General features: G+C 50.5%; 1 protein-coding gene across 2 annotated transcripts in view; it reads right to left on the bottom strand.

The window, feature by feature from the left end:
* Positions 1-16,819: 16,819 nt before the first annotated feature.
* ctnna1 (catenin (cadherin-associated protein), alpha 1) overlaps positions 16,820-19,916 on the bottom strand; it is a 216,551-nt gene continuing 213,454 nt past the window's right edge. For both annotated transcript variants that reach the window (XM_084147310.1, XM_084147312.1), the window contains one exon: positions 16,820-17,806. In XM_084147310.1, the coding sequence (XP_084003436.1) occupies positions 17,729-17,806 (78 nt within the window). In that variant the 3' untranslated portion in view covers positions 16,820-17,728. The remainder of the gene's footprint in view (positions 17,807-19,916) is intronic.

Below are 19,916 nucleotides of genomic sequence, written 5' to 3'. Positions count from 1 at the left end.
GTCCGGAGACATGTTGGACAAAACCCACTGAGTCGATGATTGCTCCGAAAGCCTTTTGGAGTGGGTCTGTGGACTTTTCCATGTGAATATTAAAGTCACCAAAAATTAGAATATTATCTGCCATGACTACAAGGTCTGATAGGAATTCAGGGAACTCAGTGAGGAACTCTGTATATGTAGTAAACAGTAGCTCTAACATTTGATTGAGTAGGCTGCATAGATTTCATGACTAATCCTATTAAATGTAATTTAATTTGTCACATACACGTGTTTAGCAGATGTTATTGCGGGTGTAGCGAAATGCTTGTGCTTCTAGCTCTTACAGTGAAGTAATATCTAACAAGTAATATCTAACCATTTCTCAACATATACCCAATACACACAAATCTAAGTAAGGAATGGAATACAAATACAAATACATATTATTAAAGTGACTAGTGTTCCATTTCTTAAAGTGGCCAGTGATTTCAATAGGCAGCAGCAGCCTCTAATGTGCTAGTGATTGCTATTTAACAGTCTGATGGCCTTGAGATAGAAGCTGTTTTTCATTCTCTCGGACCCAGCTTTGATGCACCTTTACTGACCTCGCCTTCTGGATGATAGCGGGGTGAACAGGCAGTGGCTCGGGTGGTTGATGTCCTTGATGATATTTTTGGCCTTCCTGTGACATCGGGTGCTGTATGTGTCTTGGAGGGCGGGTAGTTTGCCCCTGGTAATGCGTTCGGCAGACCGCACCACCCTCTGGAGAGCCCTGCGGTTGTGGGCGGTGCAGTTGCCATACCAGGCGGTGATACAGCTCGACAGGATGCTCTCAATTGTGCATCTGTAAAAGTTTCTGAGGGTTTTAGGTGCCAAGCCGAATTTCTTCAGCCTCCTGAGGTTGAAGAGGCTTTGTTGCGCCTTCTTCACCACACTGTCTGCGTGGGTGGACCATTTCAGTTTGTCGGTGATGTGTACGCCAAGGGTCTTGAAGCTTTATACCTTCTCCACTGCGGTCCCGTCGATGTGGATAGGGGGGTGCACCCTCTGCTGTTTCCTGAAGTCCACGATCATCTCCTTTGTTTTGTTGATGTTGAGTGAGAGGTTATTTTCCTGGCACCACACTCCCAGAGCCCTCACCTCCTCCCTGTAGGCTGTCTTGACATTGTTGGTTATCAAGCCTACTACTGTTGTGTCGTCTGCAAACTTGATGATTGAGTTGGAGGCGTGCTTGGCCACACAGTCATGGGTGAACAGGGAGTTACAGGAGGGGGCTGAGCACGCACCCTTGTGAGGCCCCAGTGTTGAGGATCAGCGAAGTGGAGATGTTGTTTCCTAACTTCACCACCTGGGGGCGGCCCGTCAGGAAGTCCAGGACCCAGTTGCACAGGGCGGGGTTCAGACCCAGGGCCTCGAGCTTAATGATGAGCTTGGAGGGTACTATGGTGTTGAATGCTGAGCTATAGTCAATGAACAGCATTACATAGGTATTCCTCTTGTCCAGATGGGATAGGGCAGTGTACAGTGTGATGGCGATTTCATCGTTTATGGATCTATTGGGGCGGTAAGCAAATTGAAGTGGGTCTAGGGTGACAGGTAAGGTAGAGGTGATATGATCATTGACTAGTCTCTCAAAGCACTTCATGATGGGCTCCCGAGTGGCGCAGCGGTCTAAGGCACTGCATCTCAGTGCTTGATGCATCACTACAGACCTCCTGGGTTTGATTCCAGGCTATATCACAACCGGCCGTGATTGGGAGTCCCATAAGGCGGCGCACAATTGGCCCAGCGTCGTCCGGGTTTGGCCGGTGTAGGCCATCATTGTAAATAAGAATTTGATCTTAACTGACTTGCCTAGTTAAATAAAGGTGAAATAAAATAAAAATACAATAAAAACAGCGGTGAGTGCTACGGGGTGATAGTCATTTAGTTCAGTTACCTTTGCTTTCTTGGGTACAGGAACAATGGTGGCCATCTTGAAGCATGTGGGGACAGCAGACTGGGATAGGGAGAGATTGAATATGTCCGTAAGCACACCAGCCAGCTGGTCTGCGCATGCTCTGAGGAGGCGGCTAGGGATGCCGTCTGGGCCGGCAGCCTTGCGGGGGTTAACATGCTTAAATGTCTTACTCACGTCGGCTACGGAGAAGGAGAGGCCACAGTCCTTGGTAGTGGGCCTCGTTGGTGGCACTGTGTTTATTCCAGTGAGATTGCTAAGGCAAACGCCGCCATGTTTAGTTTTGCTCAACCTAGATCGAGGCACAGACACTGTCTCAACATCACTCACCCAACTGGGAGGGGGCCAGAGACAATTACTGCTGTAGAGCTCATCACTCACCCAACTGGGAGGGGCCAGAGACAATTACTGCTGTAGAGCTCATCACTCACCCTAACTGGGAGGGGGCCAGAGAATTACTGCTGTAGAGCTCATCACCCCCCCTAACTGGGAGGGGGCCAGAGACAATTACTCGATGCCGACACAACGTTCTAGCTAATTTACACGCTGAAGCTATGTTGCTCTTGGTGACCTCTGACTGTTTCATCCTAACATTGTTGTGTCGACGTGGATAACAATATCCCTATACTCGCCAGTTTTTGCCTTAGCCAGCACCATCTTCAGATTAGCCTTTACGTCTGTAGCCCTGCCCCCTGGTAAACAGTGTATAATCGCTGGATGATTTTTAAAAAAGTCTAATATTGTGGGTAATTGAGTCGCCAATGACTAGGGTTTTCAATTTGTCAGAGCTAATTGTGGGAGGCTTCGGTGGCTCAGACCCCGTAACGGGTGGAGGAGAGACCTGAGAAGGCTCGGCCTCTGACCCCGACTCGTTGCTTAATGGGGAGAACCGGTTGAAAGTTTCTGTTGGCCAGAGCGACACCGGTTGAGCATGCCTACAGCATTTCTTTCCAGAAGCTTTGAGAAAATTGTCCGGCTGCGGGGACTGTGCGAGGGGATTTATACTACTATCTGTACTTACTGGTGGCACAGACGCTGTTTCATCCTTTCCTACACTTACATTGCCGTTGCCTAACGATTGAATCTGAAGCTGGGCTTGCAACACGGCTATCCTCACCATAAGGCGATAGTTCTCCTGTATATTATGAGTACAGCAACTGCAATTAGATGGCATAGTGTTAATATTACTAATTAGCTTCGGCTGGTGGAGGTCCTGTAGAACCATGTCCAGATAAAGCATCCAGGGTGAAAAAGTTGAATGAAAAAAGTTGAGCGAGTAAAACATATAAAAATAACTAAGACGTTGGTAAAATGTGTTAAATTAAGATATATTAAACGGTCAACCGTCAAGTTTGGCAGGTAGCCAAGCAGCATCAAACCCTCCAAGCTCTCCTCCTCCACCACCTTTCCCTCTCCTCCTCCTCCTCCTCCACCACCTCCACCTCTCCTCTTCCTCCACCACCTTTCCCTCTCCTCCTCCTCCACCACCACCACCACCTCTCCTCCACCACCACCACCACCTCTCCTCTTCCTCCACCACCTTTCCCTCTCCTCCTCCACCACCACCACCTTTCCTCTTCCTCCACCACCACCTCTCCTTTCCCTCTCCTCCTCCTCCTCCACCACCACCTCTCCTTTTCCTCTCCTCCTCCTCCACCACCACCTCTCCTTTCCATCTCCTCCTCCTCCACCACCACCTCTCCTCCACCACCTCTCCTTTCCCTCTCCTCCTCCTCCACCACCACCACCTCTCCTTTCCCTCTCCTCCTCCTCTCCTTTCCCTCTCCTCCTCCTCCACCTCTCCTTTCCCTTTCCCTCTCCTCCTCCACCTCTCCTTTCCCTCTCCTCCTCCTCCTCCACCACCACCTCTCCTTTCCCTCTCCTCCTCCTCCTCCTCCACCACCTCTCCTTTCCCTCTCCTCCTCCTCCACCACCACTTATTTCCCTCTCCTCCACCACCACTTATTTCCCTCTCCTCCACCACCTCTCCTCCTCCTCCACCTCTCCTTTCCCTCTCCTCCTCCTCCACCACCGCCTCTTCTTTCCCTCTCCTCCACCACCACTTCTTTCCCTCTCCTCCACCACCTCTCCTCCTCCTCCACCTCTCCTTTCCCTCTCCTCCTCCTCCACCACCGCCTCTTCTTTCCCTCTCCTCCACCACCTCTCCTTTCCCTCTCCTCCTCCTCCTCCACCACCTCTCCTTTCCCTCTCCTCCTCCTCCTCTCCCTCTCCTCCTCCTCCACCACCTCTCCTCCACCACCACCTCCTCCTCCTCCACCACCTCTCCTTTCCTCTCCTCCTCCTCCACCACCACTTATTTCCCTCTCCTCCACCACCACTTATTTCCCTCCCCTCCACCACCTCTCCTCCTCCTCCTCCACCTCTCCTTTCCCTCTCCTCCTCCTCCACCACCGCCTCTTCTTTCCCTCTCCTCCACCACCACTTATTTCCCTCTCCTCCACCACCTCTCCTCCTCCTCCACCTCTCCTTTCCCTCTCCTCCTCCTCCACCACCGCCTCTTCTTTCCCTCTCCTCCACCACCACTTCTTTCCCTCTCCTCCACCACCTCTCCTCCTCCACCTCTCCTTTCCCTCTCCTCCTCCTCCACCACCACCTCTCCTTTCCCTCTCCTCCTCCTCCACCACCACCTCTCCTCCACCACCTCTCCTTTCCCTCTCCTCCTCCTCCACCACCACCTCTCCTTTCCCTCTCCTCCTCCTCTCCTTTCCCTCTCCTCCTCCTCCTCCTCTCCTTTCCCTCTCCTCCTCCTCCACCTCTTCTTTCCCTCTCCTCCACCACCACTTATTTCCCTCTCCTCCACCACCTCTCCTCCTCCTCCACCTCTCCTTTCCCTCTCCTCCTCCTCCACCACCGCCTCTTCTTTCCCTCTCCTCCACCACCACTTCTTTCCCTCTCCTCCACCACCTCTCCTCCTCCGCCTCTCCTCCACCACCTCTCCTCCTCCTCCACCTCTCCTTTCCCTCTCCTCCTCCTCCACCACCGCCTCTTCTTTCCCTCTCCTCCACCACCACTTCTTTCCCTCTCCTCCACCACCTCTCCTCCTCCTCCACCTCTCCTTTCCCTCTCCTCCACCACCTCTCCTTTCCTTCTCCTCCACCACCTCTCCTCCACCACCACCTCTCCTTTCCCTCTCCTCCTCCTCCACCACCACCTCTCCTCCACCACCTCTCCTTTCCCTCTCCTCCTCCTCCACCACCACCTCTCCTTTCCCTCTCCTCCTCCTCTCCTTTCCCTCTCCTCCTCCTCCTCCTCTCCTTTCCCTCTCCTCCTCCACCTCTCCTTTCCCTCTCCTCCTCCTCCTCCACCTCTCCTCCTCCTCCTCCACCACCACCTCTCCTTTCCTCCTCCTCCTCCACCACCTCTCCTTTCCCTCTCCTCCTCCTCCACCACCACTTATTTCCCTCTCCTCCACCACCACTCCTCCTCCTCCACCTCTCCTTTCCCTCTCCTCCACCACCGCCTCTTCTTTCCCTCTCCTCCACCACCTCTCCTTTCCCTCTCCTCCTCCACCACCTCTCATTTCCCTCTCCTCCACCACCTCTCCTTTCCCTCTCCTCCTCCTCCACCACCTCTCCTCCACCTCCTCCTCCTCCACCACCTCTCCTTTCCCTCTCCTCCTCCTCCACCACCACTTATTTCCCTCTCCTCCACCACCACTTATTTCCCTCTCCTCCACCACCTCTCCTCCTCCTCCACCTCTCCTTTCCCTCTCCTCCTCCTCCACCACTGCCTCTTCTTTCCCTCTCCTCCACCACCACTTATTTCCCTCTCCTCCACCACCTCTCCTCCTCCTCCACCTCTCCTTTCCCTCTCCTCCTCCTCCTCCACCACCGCCTCTTCTTTCCCTCTCCTCCACCACCACTTCTTTCCCTCTCCTCCACCACCTCTCCTCCTCCACCTCTCCTTTCCCTCTCCTCCTCCTCCACCACCGCCTCTTCTTTCCCTCTCCTCCACCACCACTTATTTCCCTCTCCTCCACCACCTCTCCTCCTCCTCCACCTCTCCTTTCCCTCTCCTCCTCCTCCTCCACCACCGCCTCTTCTTTCCCTCTCCTCCACCACCACTTCTTTCCCTCTCCTCCACCACCTCTCCTCCTCCACCTCTCCTTTCCCTCTCCTCCTCCTCCACCACCGCCTCTTCTTTCCCTCTCCTCCACCACCACTTATTTCCCTCTCCTCCACCACCTCTCCTCCTCCTCCACCTCTCCTTTCCCTCTCCTCCTCCACCACCGCCTCTTCTTTCCCTCTCCTCCACCACCACTTCTTTCCCTCTCCTCCACCACCTCTCCTCCTCCACCTCTCCTTTCCCTCTCCTCCTCCTCCACCACCGCCTCTTCTTTCCCTCTCCTCCACCACCACTTCTTTCCCTCTCCTCCACCACCTCTCCTCCTCCTCCACCTCTCCTTTCCCTCTCCTCCTCCTCCACCACCGCCTCTTCTTTCCCTCTCCTCCACCACCACTTCTTTCCCTCTCCTCCACCACCTCTCCTCCTCCTCCACCTCTCCTTTCCCTCTCCTCCTCCTCCACCACCGCCTCTTCTTTCCCTCTCCTCCACCACCTCTCCTTTCCCTCTCCTCCACCACCTCTCCTTTCCTTCTCCTCCACCACCTCTCCTCCTCCTCCACCACCTCTCCTTCACCTCTCCTTTCCCTCTCCTCCTCCACCACCACCGCCTCTTCTTTCCCTCTCCTCCACCGCCTCTCCTCTCATCTCCCTCTGAGACGGGGTTTCCTTTTTAGGACGTGAGGATGTTAGGAGAAAGGTCAGCAAGAGAAGAGACAAGTAATGTGTCAGAAAGAGAGCGAGGGAAGGAGAGAGGGGAGCGGAAGGAGAGAGGGGAGCGGAGGGAGAGAAAGAGGGAGGGAGAGGGGGAGGTTAAGGGTTAGTGATGAGAGAAAGTAGATACTGAAAGAGAATGAAGAGATAAACAGTTGAGAAACAACAATGTTGGGGCTGACAGACGTGAGCAGCGGAGCTCCATTTCACTGTATGAAAAATGTATGCACTCACTAGCTGTAAGTCGCTCTGGATAAGAGCGTCTGCTAACGAGCCATCTGAGCACTAGGCCATCGCTGTGGGGACTGGTTAATTGAATAGCCTGTTAGTTGTGTGGGTTCACTGCCCCACTGGGACCCTTTAAACAGTGTGTTTGTCCAGGGGTGGGGGAAAACAACTGCTTCCCATATGACACCCTATTCCCTCTATATACTGCTCTACTTTAGACCAGGGCCCATGGGGCTAGTTACCCATAGGGCTAGTTACCCATAGGGCTAGGGCTAGTTACCCATAGGGCTAGGGCTAGTTACCCATAGGGCTAGGGCTAGTTACCCATAGGGCTAGTTACCCATAGGGCTAGTTACCCATAGGGCTAGGGTTAGTTACCCAAAGGGCTAGGGCTAGTTACCCATAGGGCTAGGGTTAGTTACCCATAGGGCTAGGGCTAGTTACCCATAGGGCTAGGGCTAGTTACCCATAGGATTAGGGTTAGTTACCCAAAGGGCTAGGGCTAGTTACCCATAGGGCTAGGGTTAGTTACCCATAGGGCTAGGGTTAGTTACCCAAAGGGCTAGGGCTAGTTACCCATAGGGCTAGGGTTAGTTACCCATAGGGCTAGGGCTAGTTACCCATAGGGCTAGGGCTAGTTACCCATAGGATTAGGGCTAGTTACCCATAGGGCTAGGGTTAGTTACCCATAGGACTAGGGCTAGTTACCCATAGGGCTAGGGCTAGTTACCCATAGGGCTAGGGCTAGTTACCCATAGGGCTAGGGGTAGTTACCCATAGGGCTAGGGGTAGTTACCCATAGGACTAGGGCTAGTTACCCATAGGACTAGGGCTAGTTACCCATAGGACTAGTTACCCATAGGACTATGGTTAGCTACCCATAGGGCTAGTTACCCATAGGACTAGTTACCCATAGGACTAGGGCTAGTTACCCATATGGCTAGTTACCCATAGGACTAGGGCTAGTTACCCATAGGGCTAGTTACCCACAGGTCTAATTACCCATAGGACTAGGGTTAGTTACCCATAGGACTAGTTACCCATAGGACTAGGGCTAGTTACCCATAGGACTAGTTACCCATAGGACTATGGTTAGCTACCCATAGGGCTAGTTACCCATAGGACTAGTTACCCATAGGACTAGGGCTAGTTACCCATATGGCTAGTTACCCATAGGACTAGGGCTAGTTACCCATAGGGCTAGTTACCCACAGGTCTAATTACCCATAGGACTAGGGTTAGCTACCCATAGGGCTAGTTACCCATAGGACTAGTTACCCATAGGACTAGGGCTAGTTACCCATATGGCTAGTTACCCATAGGACTAGGGCTAGTTACCCATAGGGCTAGTTACCCACAGGTCTAATTACCCATAGGACTAGGGTTAGTTACCCATAGGGCTAGTTACCCATAGGACTAGGGTTAGTTACCAATAGGACTAGGGCTAGTTACCCATAGGGCTAGTTACCCATAGGGTTAGTTACCCATATGACTAGGGTTAGTTACCCATATGGCTAGTTACCCATAGGGCTAGTTACCCATATGACTAGGGTTAGTTACCCATAGGACTAGGGCTAGTTACCCATAGGGCTAGTTACCGATAGGGCTAGTTACCCATATGACTAGGGTTAGTTACCCATAGGACTAGGGCTAGTTACCCATAGGGCTAGTTACCCATAGGGCTAATTACCCATAGGGCTAGTTACCCATAGGACTAGGGTTAGTTACCCATAGGGCTAGTTACCCATAGGGCTAGTTACCCATAGGGCTAGTTACCCATATGACTAGGGTTAGTTACCAATAGGACTAGGGCTAGTTACCCATAGGGCTAGTTACCCATAGGGTTAGTTACCCATAGGACTAGGGTTAGTTACCCATAGGGCTAGTTACCCATAGGGCTAGTTACCCATATGACTAGGGTTAGTTACCCATAGGACTAGGGCTAGTTACCCATAGGGCTAGTTACCCATAGGGCTAGTTACCCATATGACTAGGGTTAGTTACCCATAGGACTAGGGCTAGTTACCCATAGGACTAGGGCTAGTTACCCATAGGGCTAGTTACCCATAGGGTTAGTTACCCATAGGACTAGGGTTAGTTACACATAGGGCTAGTTACCCATAGGGTTAGTTACCCATAGGACTAGGGTTAGTTACACATAGGGCTAGTTACCCATAGGGTTTTGGGCCCGGTTTCCCAAAAGCATCTTAAGTCTAAGTTCATTGTTAAAACCTTCGTAGGAGCATCGTTAAATCTCGTTATTAACGTTGGACTTGAAAATGCTCGTAATCTAACGCCTGCCTCAGACCACTCGTAGAACAGCGAAGTGCGTTGTTGGATGCTTTTCTGCCCTCCCGCATCACTTTATAAAACAGATGATCTCCGCTAAACATATAATCACATGGTTTATCCGTCTCTGTGACTACTGATAATTTCAGTACAAAGTTGACTACAAATACAAAGATGCCAATGTCTTCGCAATTGTTACGCCAAGCGACGTTTAACAATATGCTTCAAATGAAAACCGAGATGACTGCATAAAAAAAAATAAGCAAATAAACAGTATTTCAGTCATATTGAACTACATTTCAAGTTCAATCAATTGAGTTGTGTTTCGCTACAGGTAGGCTACCGTCTGTAATTTGTCTCAATATATTTCATAATGTGCAGCCCAATGTGCGTGGTGTCAAATCGGTGATTTAGTGCATTAGAAGGTAGGTGGTAATATCTCTCTAGGAGATGATCCGTCGTGAAATAATGTTAAGGAAAGACATTAATTAAGAAAGCTGATCCATCAGTATCGACACATGCGCCAACGACGCACTCCGCGACCGTTCTCTCTGCGTGGTGTTTTAGGAAACGCATGTAACGTCATCGGCCGTTGTAGAAAAGATGCACGGTTAAAAACACTCTTAATCTAAGTTCCCCATCGCTAAAATCGGGAAACTGGCCCGAGCCCTATGGACGCTAGTGCACTATATAGGGAATAGGGTGCCATTTGGGATTTCTCCTGCTGCACAGCCTCCAGTAAAGCAGATGGACTTGTCATGTCATCAGGAATCACCTACAGCCAATATAATAGACACAACTCCCTTATTGGAATAGGAGAGAAAAGTTAATGTCTCAACAGCCTGAAGTGATAGGAGTGTTGTAGACCTGCTGGAGAGAGAATCCTGACTTTATTTCAAGTCGTTAGGTGTAGCGGCAGAGACTAGTAACGCCAGGGTAGTGGGTTCGATCCCCGGGACCACCCATACACAAAAATGTATGCACGCATGACTGTAAGTCGCTTTGGATAAAAGCGTCTGCTAAATGGCATATTATTATTATAAGAGACACAGGATCATAAAATCAAGAGAGATACATGAACACAATCGCAGGGTAGTCCACATCCCAAACGGCATCCTATCCCCCCCCATGTAGTGCACTACTTTTGACCAGAGCCCTATGTGAATGCGAATAGGGTCATTTGGGAAGCAGGCAAGGAGTGATTTCTACTTGGACAACTTGAGATGTAGATGGCAGTAGCATAATGACAGACAGCAGACGACAGGGAATCATTTATTCATCATGAAGTGAAAGCTGGGAACATGAATATGTAAAACAGTGTGCAGTACAATGTCTCCTACAGTGTCTCCTAGCTCTCAATAAAAACAAAAAAAGTGTTATAAAGAACACCCACAGCAATATGTTACCATTTCAGATGCTACGGTAACTCCTAATCCAAGTCCCAAATGCCACCCTGTTCCCCACAGGTGCCGGTCTAAAGTAGTGCACTATATAGGGAATAGGGTGCCATTCTCTGGTCTAAAGTAGTGCACTATATAGAGAAAAGGGTGGCATTTGGGATGCCACATTATTCTCTCAACACGAAATTAGATTTTTATCACAAGAAGCATCCATCTAATACTCTCTACCCACTGCAAATGTCACACCACGCAGCCCAATGTAACCCAAACGTAACGCTCAGAGAACCTAAAACCCCAAAAAACAGAAACCAATATTCTGTCCATCTGTCGTTGTTAACCCTACGTGCCCTGCCTCTATGTTTAGAAACAAGCTGAAGCATCGCAGCGTGAAGAACCAAAGTGGCCCTGGTTCAGAGAAATAAAACCCCACTCCACTACCCACCCTACCATCCATGCATCCTGTACTGAGCTGTTCCATGATCTACCATGCATCCCAAATGGCACCCTATTCCCTAATATTGCGCACTAGTTTTGACCAGGGCCCTGTAGTGCAATATAAAATAAATAGGGTGCCATTTGGGACACGGTGTGGTCTATGCTGATGGAACTACAAGCTAACATCACAGCTAACACTTACACATCACCTTTCACTGCTTTAACTAATTCATGGGCAAAGCTTTTCGCTAGTTCTCTTCCCTTCCTCTTCTCCCCTCCCCCCTCCCTCCCTCCCGCCTCCCCCCTCCCTCTCTCTCGCCTCCCCCCTCCCTCTCTCTCGCCTCCCTCTCTCTCGCCTCCCTCTTCCCTCTCTCTCCTCCCTCCTACTCTCTCCTCCCTCCTACCCTCCCTCCCTCTCTCTCTCTCTCTTCCCCTACATCTCTCCTCCCCTCCCTCTTTCTACTCCCCTCCATCTCTCTACCCCCCTCTCCCCTCCCCTCCCTCCCTCTGGTCTCTCTCCCCTCCCCTCCCTCTCTCTGGTCTCCCTCCCCTCCCTCCCTCTGGTCTCTCTCCCCTCCCCTCCCTCTCTCTGGTCTCCCTCCCCTCCCTCCCTCTGGTCTCTCTCCCCTCCCCTCTCTCTCTCTGGTCTCTCTCCCCTCCCTCTCTCTGGTCTCTCTCCCCTCCCCTCCCTCTCTCTGGTCTCTCTCCCCTCCCCTCCCTCTCTCTGGTCTCTCTCCCCTCCCCTCCCCCTCTCTGGTCTCTCTCCCCTCCCCTCCCCCTCTCTGGTCTCTCTCCCCTCCCCCTCTCTGGTCTCTCTCCCCTCCCCTCCCTGGTCTCTCTCTCTGGTCTCTCTCCCCTCCCCTCCCTCTCTCTGGTCTCTCTCCCCTCCCCCTCTCTGGTCTCTCTCCCCTCCCCTCCCCCTCTCTGGTCTCTCTCCCCTCCCCCTCTCTGGTCTCTCTCCCCTCCCCTCCCTGGTCTCTCTCTCTGGTCTCTCTCCCCTCCCCTCCCTCTCTCTGGTCTCTCTCCCCTCCCCCCTCTCTGGTCTCTCTCCCCTCCCCTCCCCCTCTCTGGTCTCTCTCCCCTCCCCTCCCTCCCTCTGGTCTCTCTCCCCTCCCCTCCCTGGTCTCTCTCCCCTCCCCTCCCTGGTCTCTCTCCCCTCCCCTCCCTCTCTCTGGTCTCTCTCCCCTCCCCTCCCCTCCCTCTCTCTGGTCTCTCTCCCCTCCCCTCCCTCTCTCTGGTCTCTCTCCCCTCCCCTCCCTGGTCTCTCTCTCTGGTCTCTCTCCCCTCCCCTCCCTCTCTCTGGTCTCTCTCCCCTCCCCTCCCTGGTCTCTCTCTCTGGTCTCTCTCCCCTCCCCTCCCTGGTCTCTCTCTCTGGTCTCTCTCTCTGGTCTCTCTCCCCTCCCCTCCCTCTCTCCTCCCCTCCCTACTCCCCTCCCTACTCCCCTCCCTCCCTCCCCCCTCCCTCCTACCCTCCCACCCCCCTCCTACCCTCCCTCTCTCCCCCCTCCCTCTCCTCCCCCTCCCTCCTACCCTCCCCCCTCCCCTCCCTCTCTCCCCCCTCCTCCTACCCTCCCCCCCTCCCCCTCCCTCCTACCCTCCCACCCTCCCCTCCCTCCTACCCTCCCACCCTCCCTCTCCTAATAATAAAATAATAATAATAATAAGCCATTTAGCAGATGCTTTTATCCAAAGCGACTTACAGTCATGCGTGCATACATTTTTGTGTATGGGTGGTCCCGGGGATCGAACCCACTACCTTGGCGTTACAAGCGCCGTGCTCTACCAGCTGAGCTACAGAGGACCACTACTCCTCCCTCCTACCCTCCCACCCTCCCTCCTACCCTCCCTCTCTCTCTCGCCTCCCTCCCTCTCTCTACCCTCCCCTCCCTCCCCTCTCTCTACCCTCCCCTTCCTCTCTCTCCTCCCCTCCCTCTCTCTACCCCCCCTCCATCTCTCTACTCCCCTCCATCTCTCTACTCCCCTCCATCGCTCTCCTCCCCTCCATCGCTCTCCTCCCTCCCCTCCCCTCCCTCTCTCTCCTCCCCTCCATCTCTCTCCTCCCCTCCATCTCCTGCTCTACTCCCCTCCATCTCTCTCCTCCCCTCCCTTTCTCTTCTACCCTCCCTCTCCTCTCCTACCCTCCCTCTCCTCCCCTCCATCTCCCGCTCTACTCCCCTCCATCTCCCGCTCTACTCCCCTCCCTTTCTCTTCTACCCTCCCTCTCCTCTCCTCCCCCTCCTCCCCTCCCTCTCTCGCTCTATTTCCATCCATCTCTCTCCTCCTCTCCATCCCTCTCTCGCTTTCCTCCCCTCCATTTCTCTCTCGCTATCCTCCCCTCCATCTCTCTCTCGCTATCCTCCCCTCCATCTCTCTCTCGCTCTCCTACCCTCCCTCTCTCTCGCTCTCTCCTCCCCTACCTCTCTCTCCTCCCCTACCTCTCTCTACTCCCCTTCCTCTCTCTACTCCCCTCCCTCTCCCTCTCCTCCCCTCCCTCTCCTCCCCTCCCTCTCCCTCATCTCCCTCCTCCCCTCCATCTCCCTCCTCCCTCTCCCTCCCTCCCCTCCCTCTCCTCCCCTCCCTCTCTCTCCTCCATCTCCATCTCCCTCTCCCTCATCTCCCTCCTCCCCTCAGCAGCAGAAAAAGAGGAGGAATATTGATCAGACCATTTGGCTGCTTAGCCACTGGGGTGCTTGGGCTGTGGCCCAGATGGATGGTTCCCTTTAAAGTTCTGTTCAAAAGTTGTGCACTATATAGGGAATAGGTTTTAGGGTGGCATTTAGGATGCAGACGTGGTCTGATTGACAGTCGATGGAGCCTGGAAGCCCTGGTGAATTAAGTGTTCAAGCCACCATATATCCTGTTCTATTTACCAGACCCCCTCCATAGCCTGTTCTATTTACCAGACCCCCTCCATAGCCTGTTCTATTTACCAGACCCCCTCCATAGCCTGGTTTATTTACCAGACCCCCTCCATAGCCTGTTCTATTTACCAGACCCCCTCCATAGCCTGTTCTATTTACCAGACCCCCTCCATAGCCTGGTTTATTTACCAGACCCCCTCCATAGCCTGGTTTATTTACCAGACCCCCTCCATAGCCTGTTCTATTTACCAGACCCCCTCTATAGCCTGGTCTATTTACCAGACCCCTTCCATAGCCTGGTCTATTTACCAGACCCCCTCTATAGCCTGGTCTATTTACCAGACCCCCTCCATAGCCTGTTCTATTTACCAGACCCCCTCCATAGCCTGTTCTATTTACCAGACCCCCTCCATAGCCTGTTCTATTTACCAGACCCCCTCCAAAGCCTGGTTTATTTACCAGACCCCCTCTATAGCCTGGTTTATTTACCAGACCCCCTCCATAGCCTGGTTTATTTACCAGACCCCCTCCATAGCCTGGTTTATTTACCAGACCCCCTCCATAGCCTGTTCTATTTACCAGACCCCCTCTATAGCCTGGTCTATTTACCAGACCCCTTCCATAGCCTGGTCTATTTACCAGACCCCCTCTATAGCCTGGTCTATTTACCAGACCCCCTCTATAGCCTGGTCTATTTACCAGACCCCCTCCATAGCCTGTTCTATTTACCAGACCCCCTCCATAGCCTGTTCTATTTACCAGACCCCCTCCATAGCCTGGTTTATTTACCAGACCCCCTCCAAAGCCTGGTCTATTTACCAGACCCCCTCTATAGCCTGTTCTATTTACCAGACCCCCTCTATAGCCTGTTCTATTTACCAGACCCCCTCTATAGCCTGTTCTATTTACCAGACCCCCTCTATAGCCTGTTCTATTTACCAGACCCCCTCTATAGCCTGTTCTATTTACCAGACCCCCTCTATAGCCTGGTTTATTTACCAGACCCCCTCTATAGCCTGGTTTATTTACCAGACCCCCTCCATAGCCTGTTCTATTTACCAGACCCCCTCTATAGCCTGGTTTATTTACCAGACCCCCTCTATAGCCTGTTCTATTTACCAGACCCCCTTCCATAGCCTGTTCTATTTACCAGACCCCCTCTATAGCCTGTTCTATTTACCAGACCCCCTCTATAGCCTGTTCTATTTACCAGACCCCCTCTATAGCCTGTTCTATTTACCAGACCCCCTCTATAGCCTGTTCTATTTACCAGACCCCCTCTATAGCCTGGTTTATTTACCAGACCCCCTCTATAGCCTGGTTTATTTACCAGACCCCCTCCATAGCCTGTTCTATTTACCAGACCCTCTATAGCGTGGTTTATTTACCAGACCCCCTCTATAGCCTGTTCTATTTACCAGACCCCCTTCCATAGCCTGTTCTATTTACCAGACCCCCTTCCATAGCCTGTTCTATTTACCAGACCCCCTCTATAGCCTGGTTTATTTACCAGACCCCCTCTATAGCCTGTTCTATTTACCAGACCCCCTTCCATAGCCTGTTCTATTTACCAGACCCCCTCTATAGCCTGGTTTATTTACCAGACCCCCTCCATAGCCTGTTCTATTTACCAGACCCCCTCTATAGCCTGGTCTATTTACCAGACCCCCTCCATAGCCTGGTTTATTTACCAGACCCCCTCCATAGCCTGTTCTATTTACCAGACCCCCTTCCATAGCCTGTTCTATTTACCAGACCCCCTCTATAGCCTGGTTTATTTACCAGACCCCCTCCATAGCCTGTTCTATTTACCAGACCCCCTCTATAGCCTGGTCTATTTACCAGACCCCCTCCATAGCCTGGTTTATTTACCAGACCCCCTCCATAGCCTGTTCTACTTACCAGACCCCCTCCATAGCCTGTTCTATTTACCAGACCCCCTCCATAGCCTGTTCGATTTACCAGACCCCCTCCATAGCCTGTTCTATTTACCAGACCCCCTCCATAGCCTGTTCTATTTACCAGACCCCCTTCCATAGCCTGTTCTATTTACCAGACCCCCTCTATAGCCTGGTTTATTTACCAGACCCCCTCTATAGCCTGTTCTATTTACCAGACCCCCTTCCATAGCCTGTTCTATTTACCAGACCCCCTCTATAGCCTGGTTTATTTACCAGACCCCCTCCATAGCCTGTTCTATTTACCAGACCCCCTCTATAGCCTGGTCTATTTACCAGACCCCCTCCAAAGCCTGGTCTATTTACCAGACCCCCTCTATAGCCTGGTCTATTTACCAGACCCCTTCCATAGCCTCACTGTGACCTATCACACACTCAGAGAGAGAGAGTGTGTGTCAGCTAATTTAATGAGTCTCACGGACTGTGTGTATGTGTGTGTGTGTGTGTGTGTGTGTGTGTGTGTGTGTGTGTGTGTGTGTGTGTGTGTGTGTGTGTATGTGTATGTGTATGTGTATGTGTATAGTACAACGTGTGTGTGGAGCCCCCCAGGCTAGTGTTATGTATTAAACCAGAAGGTTGGGAGAGAATGCTTCTCCTCTCTCTGTTAGCTATGGCTTGCTGCATCCAGTGGGGCACGCAAGGACTCGTCCAGACTACTCTTTAAAACGTGGGGGGGGGTTAACGACAGGGAAAATAAAACATGTATGACAATTCAGTTTATTACGGGCCCCGTGTAGCTCAGTTGGTAGAGCATGGCGCTTGCAACACCAGTGTTGTGGGTTCGATTCCCACGGAGGGGGGGCCAGTATGAAAAATAAAATAAAATGTATGCACTCACTAACTGTAAGTCGCTCTGGATAAGAGCATCTGCTAAATGACTAAAATGTAATATTAAGTATGAAGTGGTACGACACTATAATATCAAACTTTTATTAGATAGCACAGAATACATTGAGAATGAAAAATCAATTCGTTTTTTTAAATCAAAGCTAAAACTAAAATGTATATCAAAAACCTCCATTGAGAAAGAAAAGCTCCACATCCAAATGTTCTCCAGTTATTGCTTGAGTATTAAGGCAGTAGAGAGATAATTTGCATGGAGTGGAAAGGCCCATCTGATCTGCACATTATATATGATACTGCACCATATCATATCCGGCCCATAGTGGAGCACCATCCAATACCCTCCCCACGACATTATAAAACATGTTAGAAAGTCATTCTATAAAATACACAGGGCATCTCAAATCAGAGGTTGGCGGAAGAGGGTCAGGGGTCAAAATGATTAGTTGTCAGAATTAGATCTTACAGTATCAATGAAAGCCTCTCCCTACCCTCTCATACCAACACTGGAATCAAAATCTCATACCGACGGAAATATAAATTAACTTTGCTTGGTCCAGTTGCTTTCCCCCATTGCTTTTTCTTTTCCTCCAATAGACATTATACAGTAGGCTATAGACTGAGCCCTATCAGAATATCAGAACGCGGCCGTTTCAATGAAAAAGAGACTGGTAGAGAAAGTGAGCTCAGGACGTCTGAGTATATAGTGTCCTACCTTAGTGTCCTACCTTACCGAGCCTGCATAAGCAACATCACATCAAACCACACAGCAGGACTAGGCCAGGGAAGGAAAGCAGGAATGCATTCAAACCAAAACATTTTTCTCTCACCCTGTTTTCTTCTCTTTCTTTTTTTTTTGGGACTGAAAATAAGTTCCAAACGTCTACAAATCAAGAGTTGATCTAGCTAGCTCCATCGGTATCCCAAGCCTCTAGCCCCTACCTCCTCTCACCACCCTAACCCTGACTCGACTGCTCCATCTCTAGATGCTATCCATGGCTTTGAACTCGCTGAGAGCCTGGACAGGGTTGATGTGTTTCTTTTGGGATGACCTCTTGACCTAAGAGAAGAGAAGAGAAGAGAGCATTTTATTGTATGTTTTCACAGAAATGTGTCTTGCGTCATTAAATCCAGGAGCATACCACCCTGCATCCCACTGCTGGCTTGCCTCTGAAGCTAAGCAGGGTTGGTCCTGGTCGGTCCCTGGATGGGAGACCAGATCCTGCTGGAAGTGGTGTTCATCTGGTCTAAAAAAAATAACCTAACGCCCCAGGGCAGTGATTGGGGACATTGCCCTGTGTAGGGTACAGTTATTCGGATGGGACGTTAAATGGGTGTCCTGACTCTCTGTGGTCACTAAAGATCCAATGGCACTTATCGTCAGAGTAGGGGTATTTGTATTAATTATGGATCCCCATTAGTTCCTGCCAAGGCAGCAGCTACTCTTCCTATGGTCCAGCAAAATTAAGGCAGTTATACATTTTAAAAACATTACAATACATTCATAACAGATTTCACAACATATTAAGTGTGTGCCCTCAGGCCTCTACTCTACTACCACATATCTATAACACAACATCTGTGTGTACGTGTGTGTGTATAGTGTGTATGTTATCGTGTGTTTGTATGCATGGGTCTATGTTTGTGTTGATTCAGTCTCCGCTGTTCCATAAGGTGTATTTTTATCTGTTTTTTTAATCGAATTTTACTGCTGGCATGAGTTACTTGATGTGGAATAGAGTTCCATGTAGTCATGGCTCTATGTAGTACTGTGCACCTCCCATAGTCTGTTCTGGACTTGGGGACTGTGAAGAGACCTCTGGTGGCATGTCTTGTGGGGTATGCATGGGTGTCTGAGCTGTGTGCCAGTAGTTCAAACAGACAGCTCTGTTCATTCAACATGTCAATACCTCTCATAAACACAAGTAGTGATGAAGTCAATCTCTCCTCCACTTTGAGACAGGAGAGATTGACATGCATATTATTAATGTTAGCTCTCTGTGTACATCCAAGGGCCAGCCGTGCTGCCCTGTTCTGAGCCAATTGTAATTTTCCTAAGTCCCTCTTTGTGGCACCTGACCACACGACTGAACAGTAGTCCAGGTGTGACAAAACTAGGGCCTGTAGGACCTGCCTTGTTGATAGTGTTGTTAAGAAGGCAGAGCAGCGCTTTATTATGGACAGACTTCTCCCCATCTTAGCTACTGTTGTATCAATATGTTTTGACCATGACACTTTACAATCCAGGGTTACTCCAAGCAGTTTAGTCTCCTCAACTTGCTCAATTTCCACATTATTCATTAAAATATTTAGTTGAGGTTTAGGGTTTAGTGAATGATTTGTCCCAAATACAATGCTTTTAGTTTTTTGTAAAAATATTTAGGACTAACTTATTCCTTGCCACCCATTCTGAAACTAACTGCAGCTCTTTGTTAAGTGATGCAGTCATTTCAGTCGCTGTGGTAGCTGACGTGTATAGTGTTGAGTCATCCGCATACATAGACACTGGCTTTACTCAAAGCCAGTGGCATGTCGTTAGTAAAGATTGAAAAAATAAGGGGCCTAGACAGCTGCCCTGGGGAATTCCTGCTTCTACCTGGATTTTGTTGGAGAGGCTTCCATTAAAGAACACCCTCTGTGTTCTGTTAGACAGGTAACTATTTATCCACAATATAGCAGGGGGTGTAAAGCCATAACACATAAATTTTTCTAGCAAAGTCTACCAAACCCCCCCACCACAATCTTTTTATCATCAATTTCTCTCAGCCAATCAGTAATTTGTGTAAGTGCTGTGCTTGTTGAATGTCCTTCCCTATAAGCGTGCTGAAAGACTGTTGTCAATTTGTTTACTGTAAAATAGCATTTTATCTGGTCAAACACAAGCTTTTCCAAAAAGTTTACTAAGGGTTGGTAACAGGCTGATTGGTCGGCTATTTGAGCCAGTTAAGGGGGCTTTACTATTCTTAGGTAGGGAATAACTTTTACTTCCCTGGTGTCCTGGTTAAATTCCCGATCTGGCCCTCATTACATCATCCCCAGGTTCCAATTGGCTCATTCACCCCCCTTCCTCTCCCCTGTAACTATTCCCCAGGTCATTGCTGTAAATGAGAATGTGTTCTCAGTGAACTTACCTGGGGGGAAAAAAAGGGTTAAATAAAATCTCTTTACAG

Source organism: Coregonus lavaretus (genome assembly GCF_964263955.1).
Source record: "Coregonus lavaretus genome assembly, chromosome: 29".
NCBI lineage: Eukaryota > Metazoa > Chordata > Actinopteri > Salmoniformes > Salmonidae > Coregonus > Coregonus lavaretus.
The sequence above is the reverse complement of the archived record's forward strand: the minus strand, read 5'-3'. Positions and strand labels throughout refer to the sequence as shown.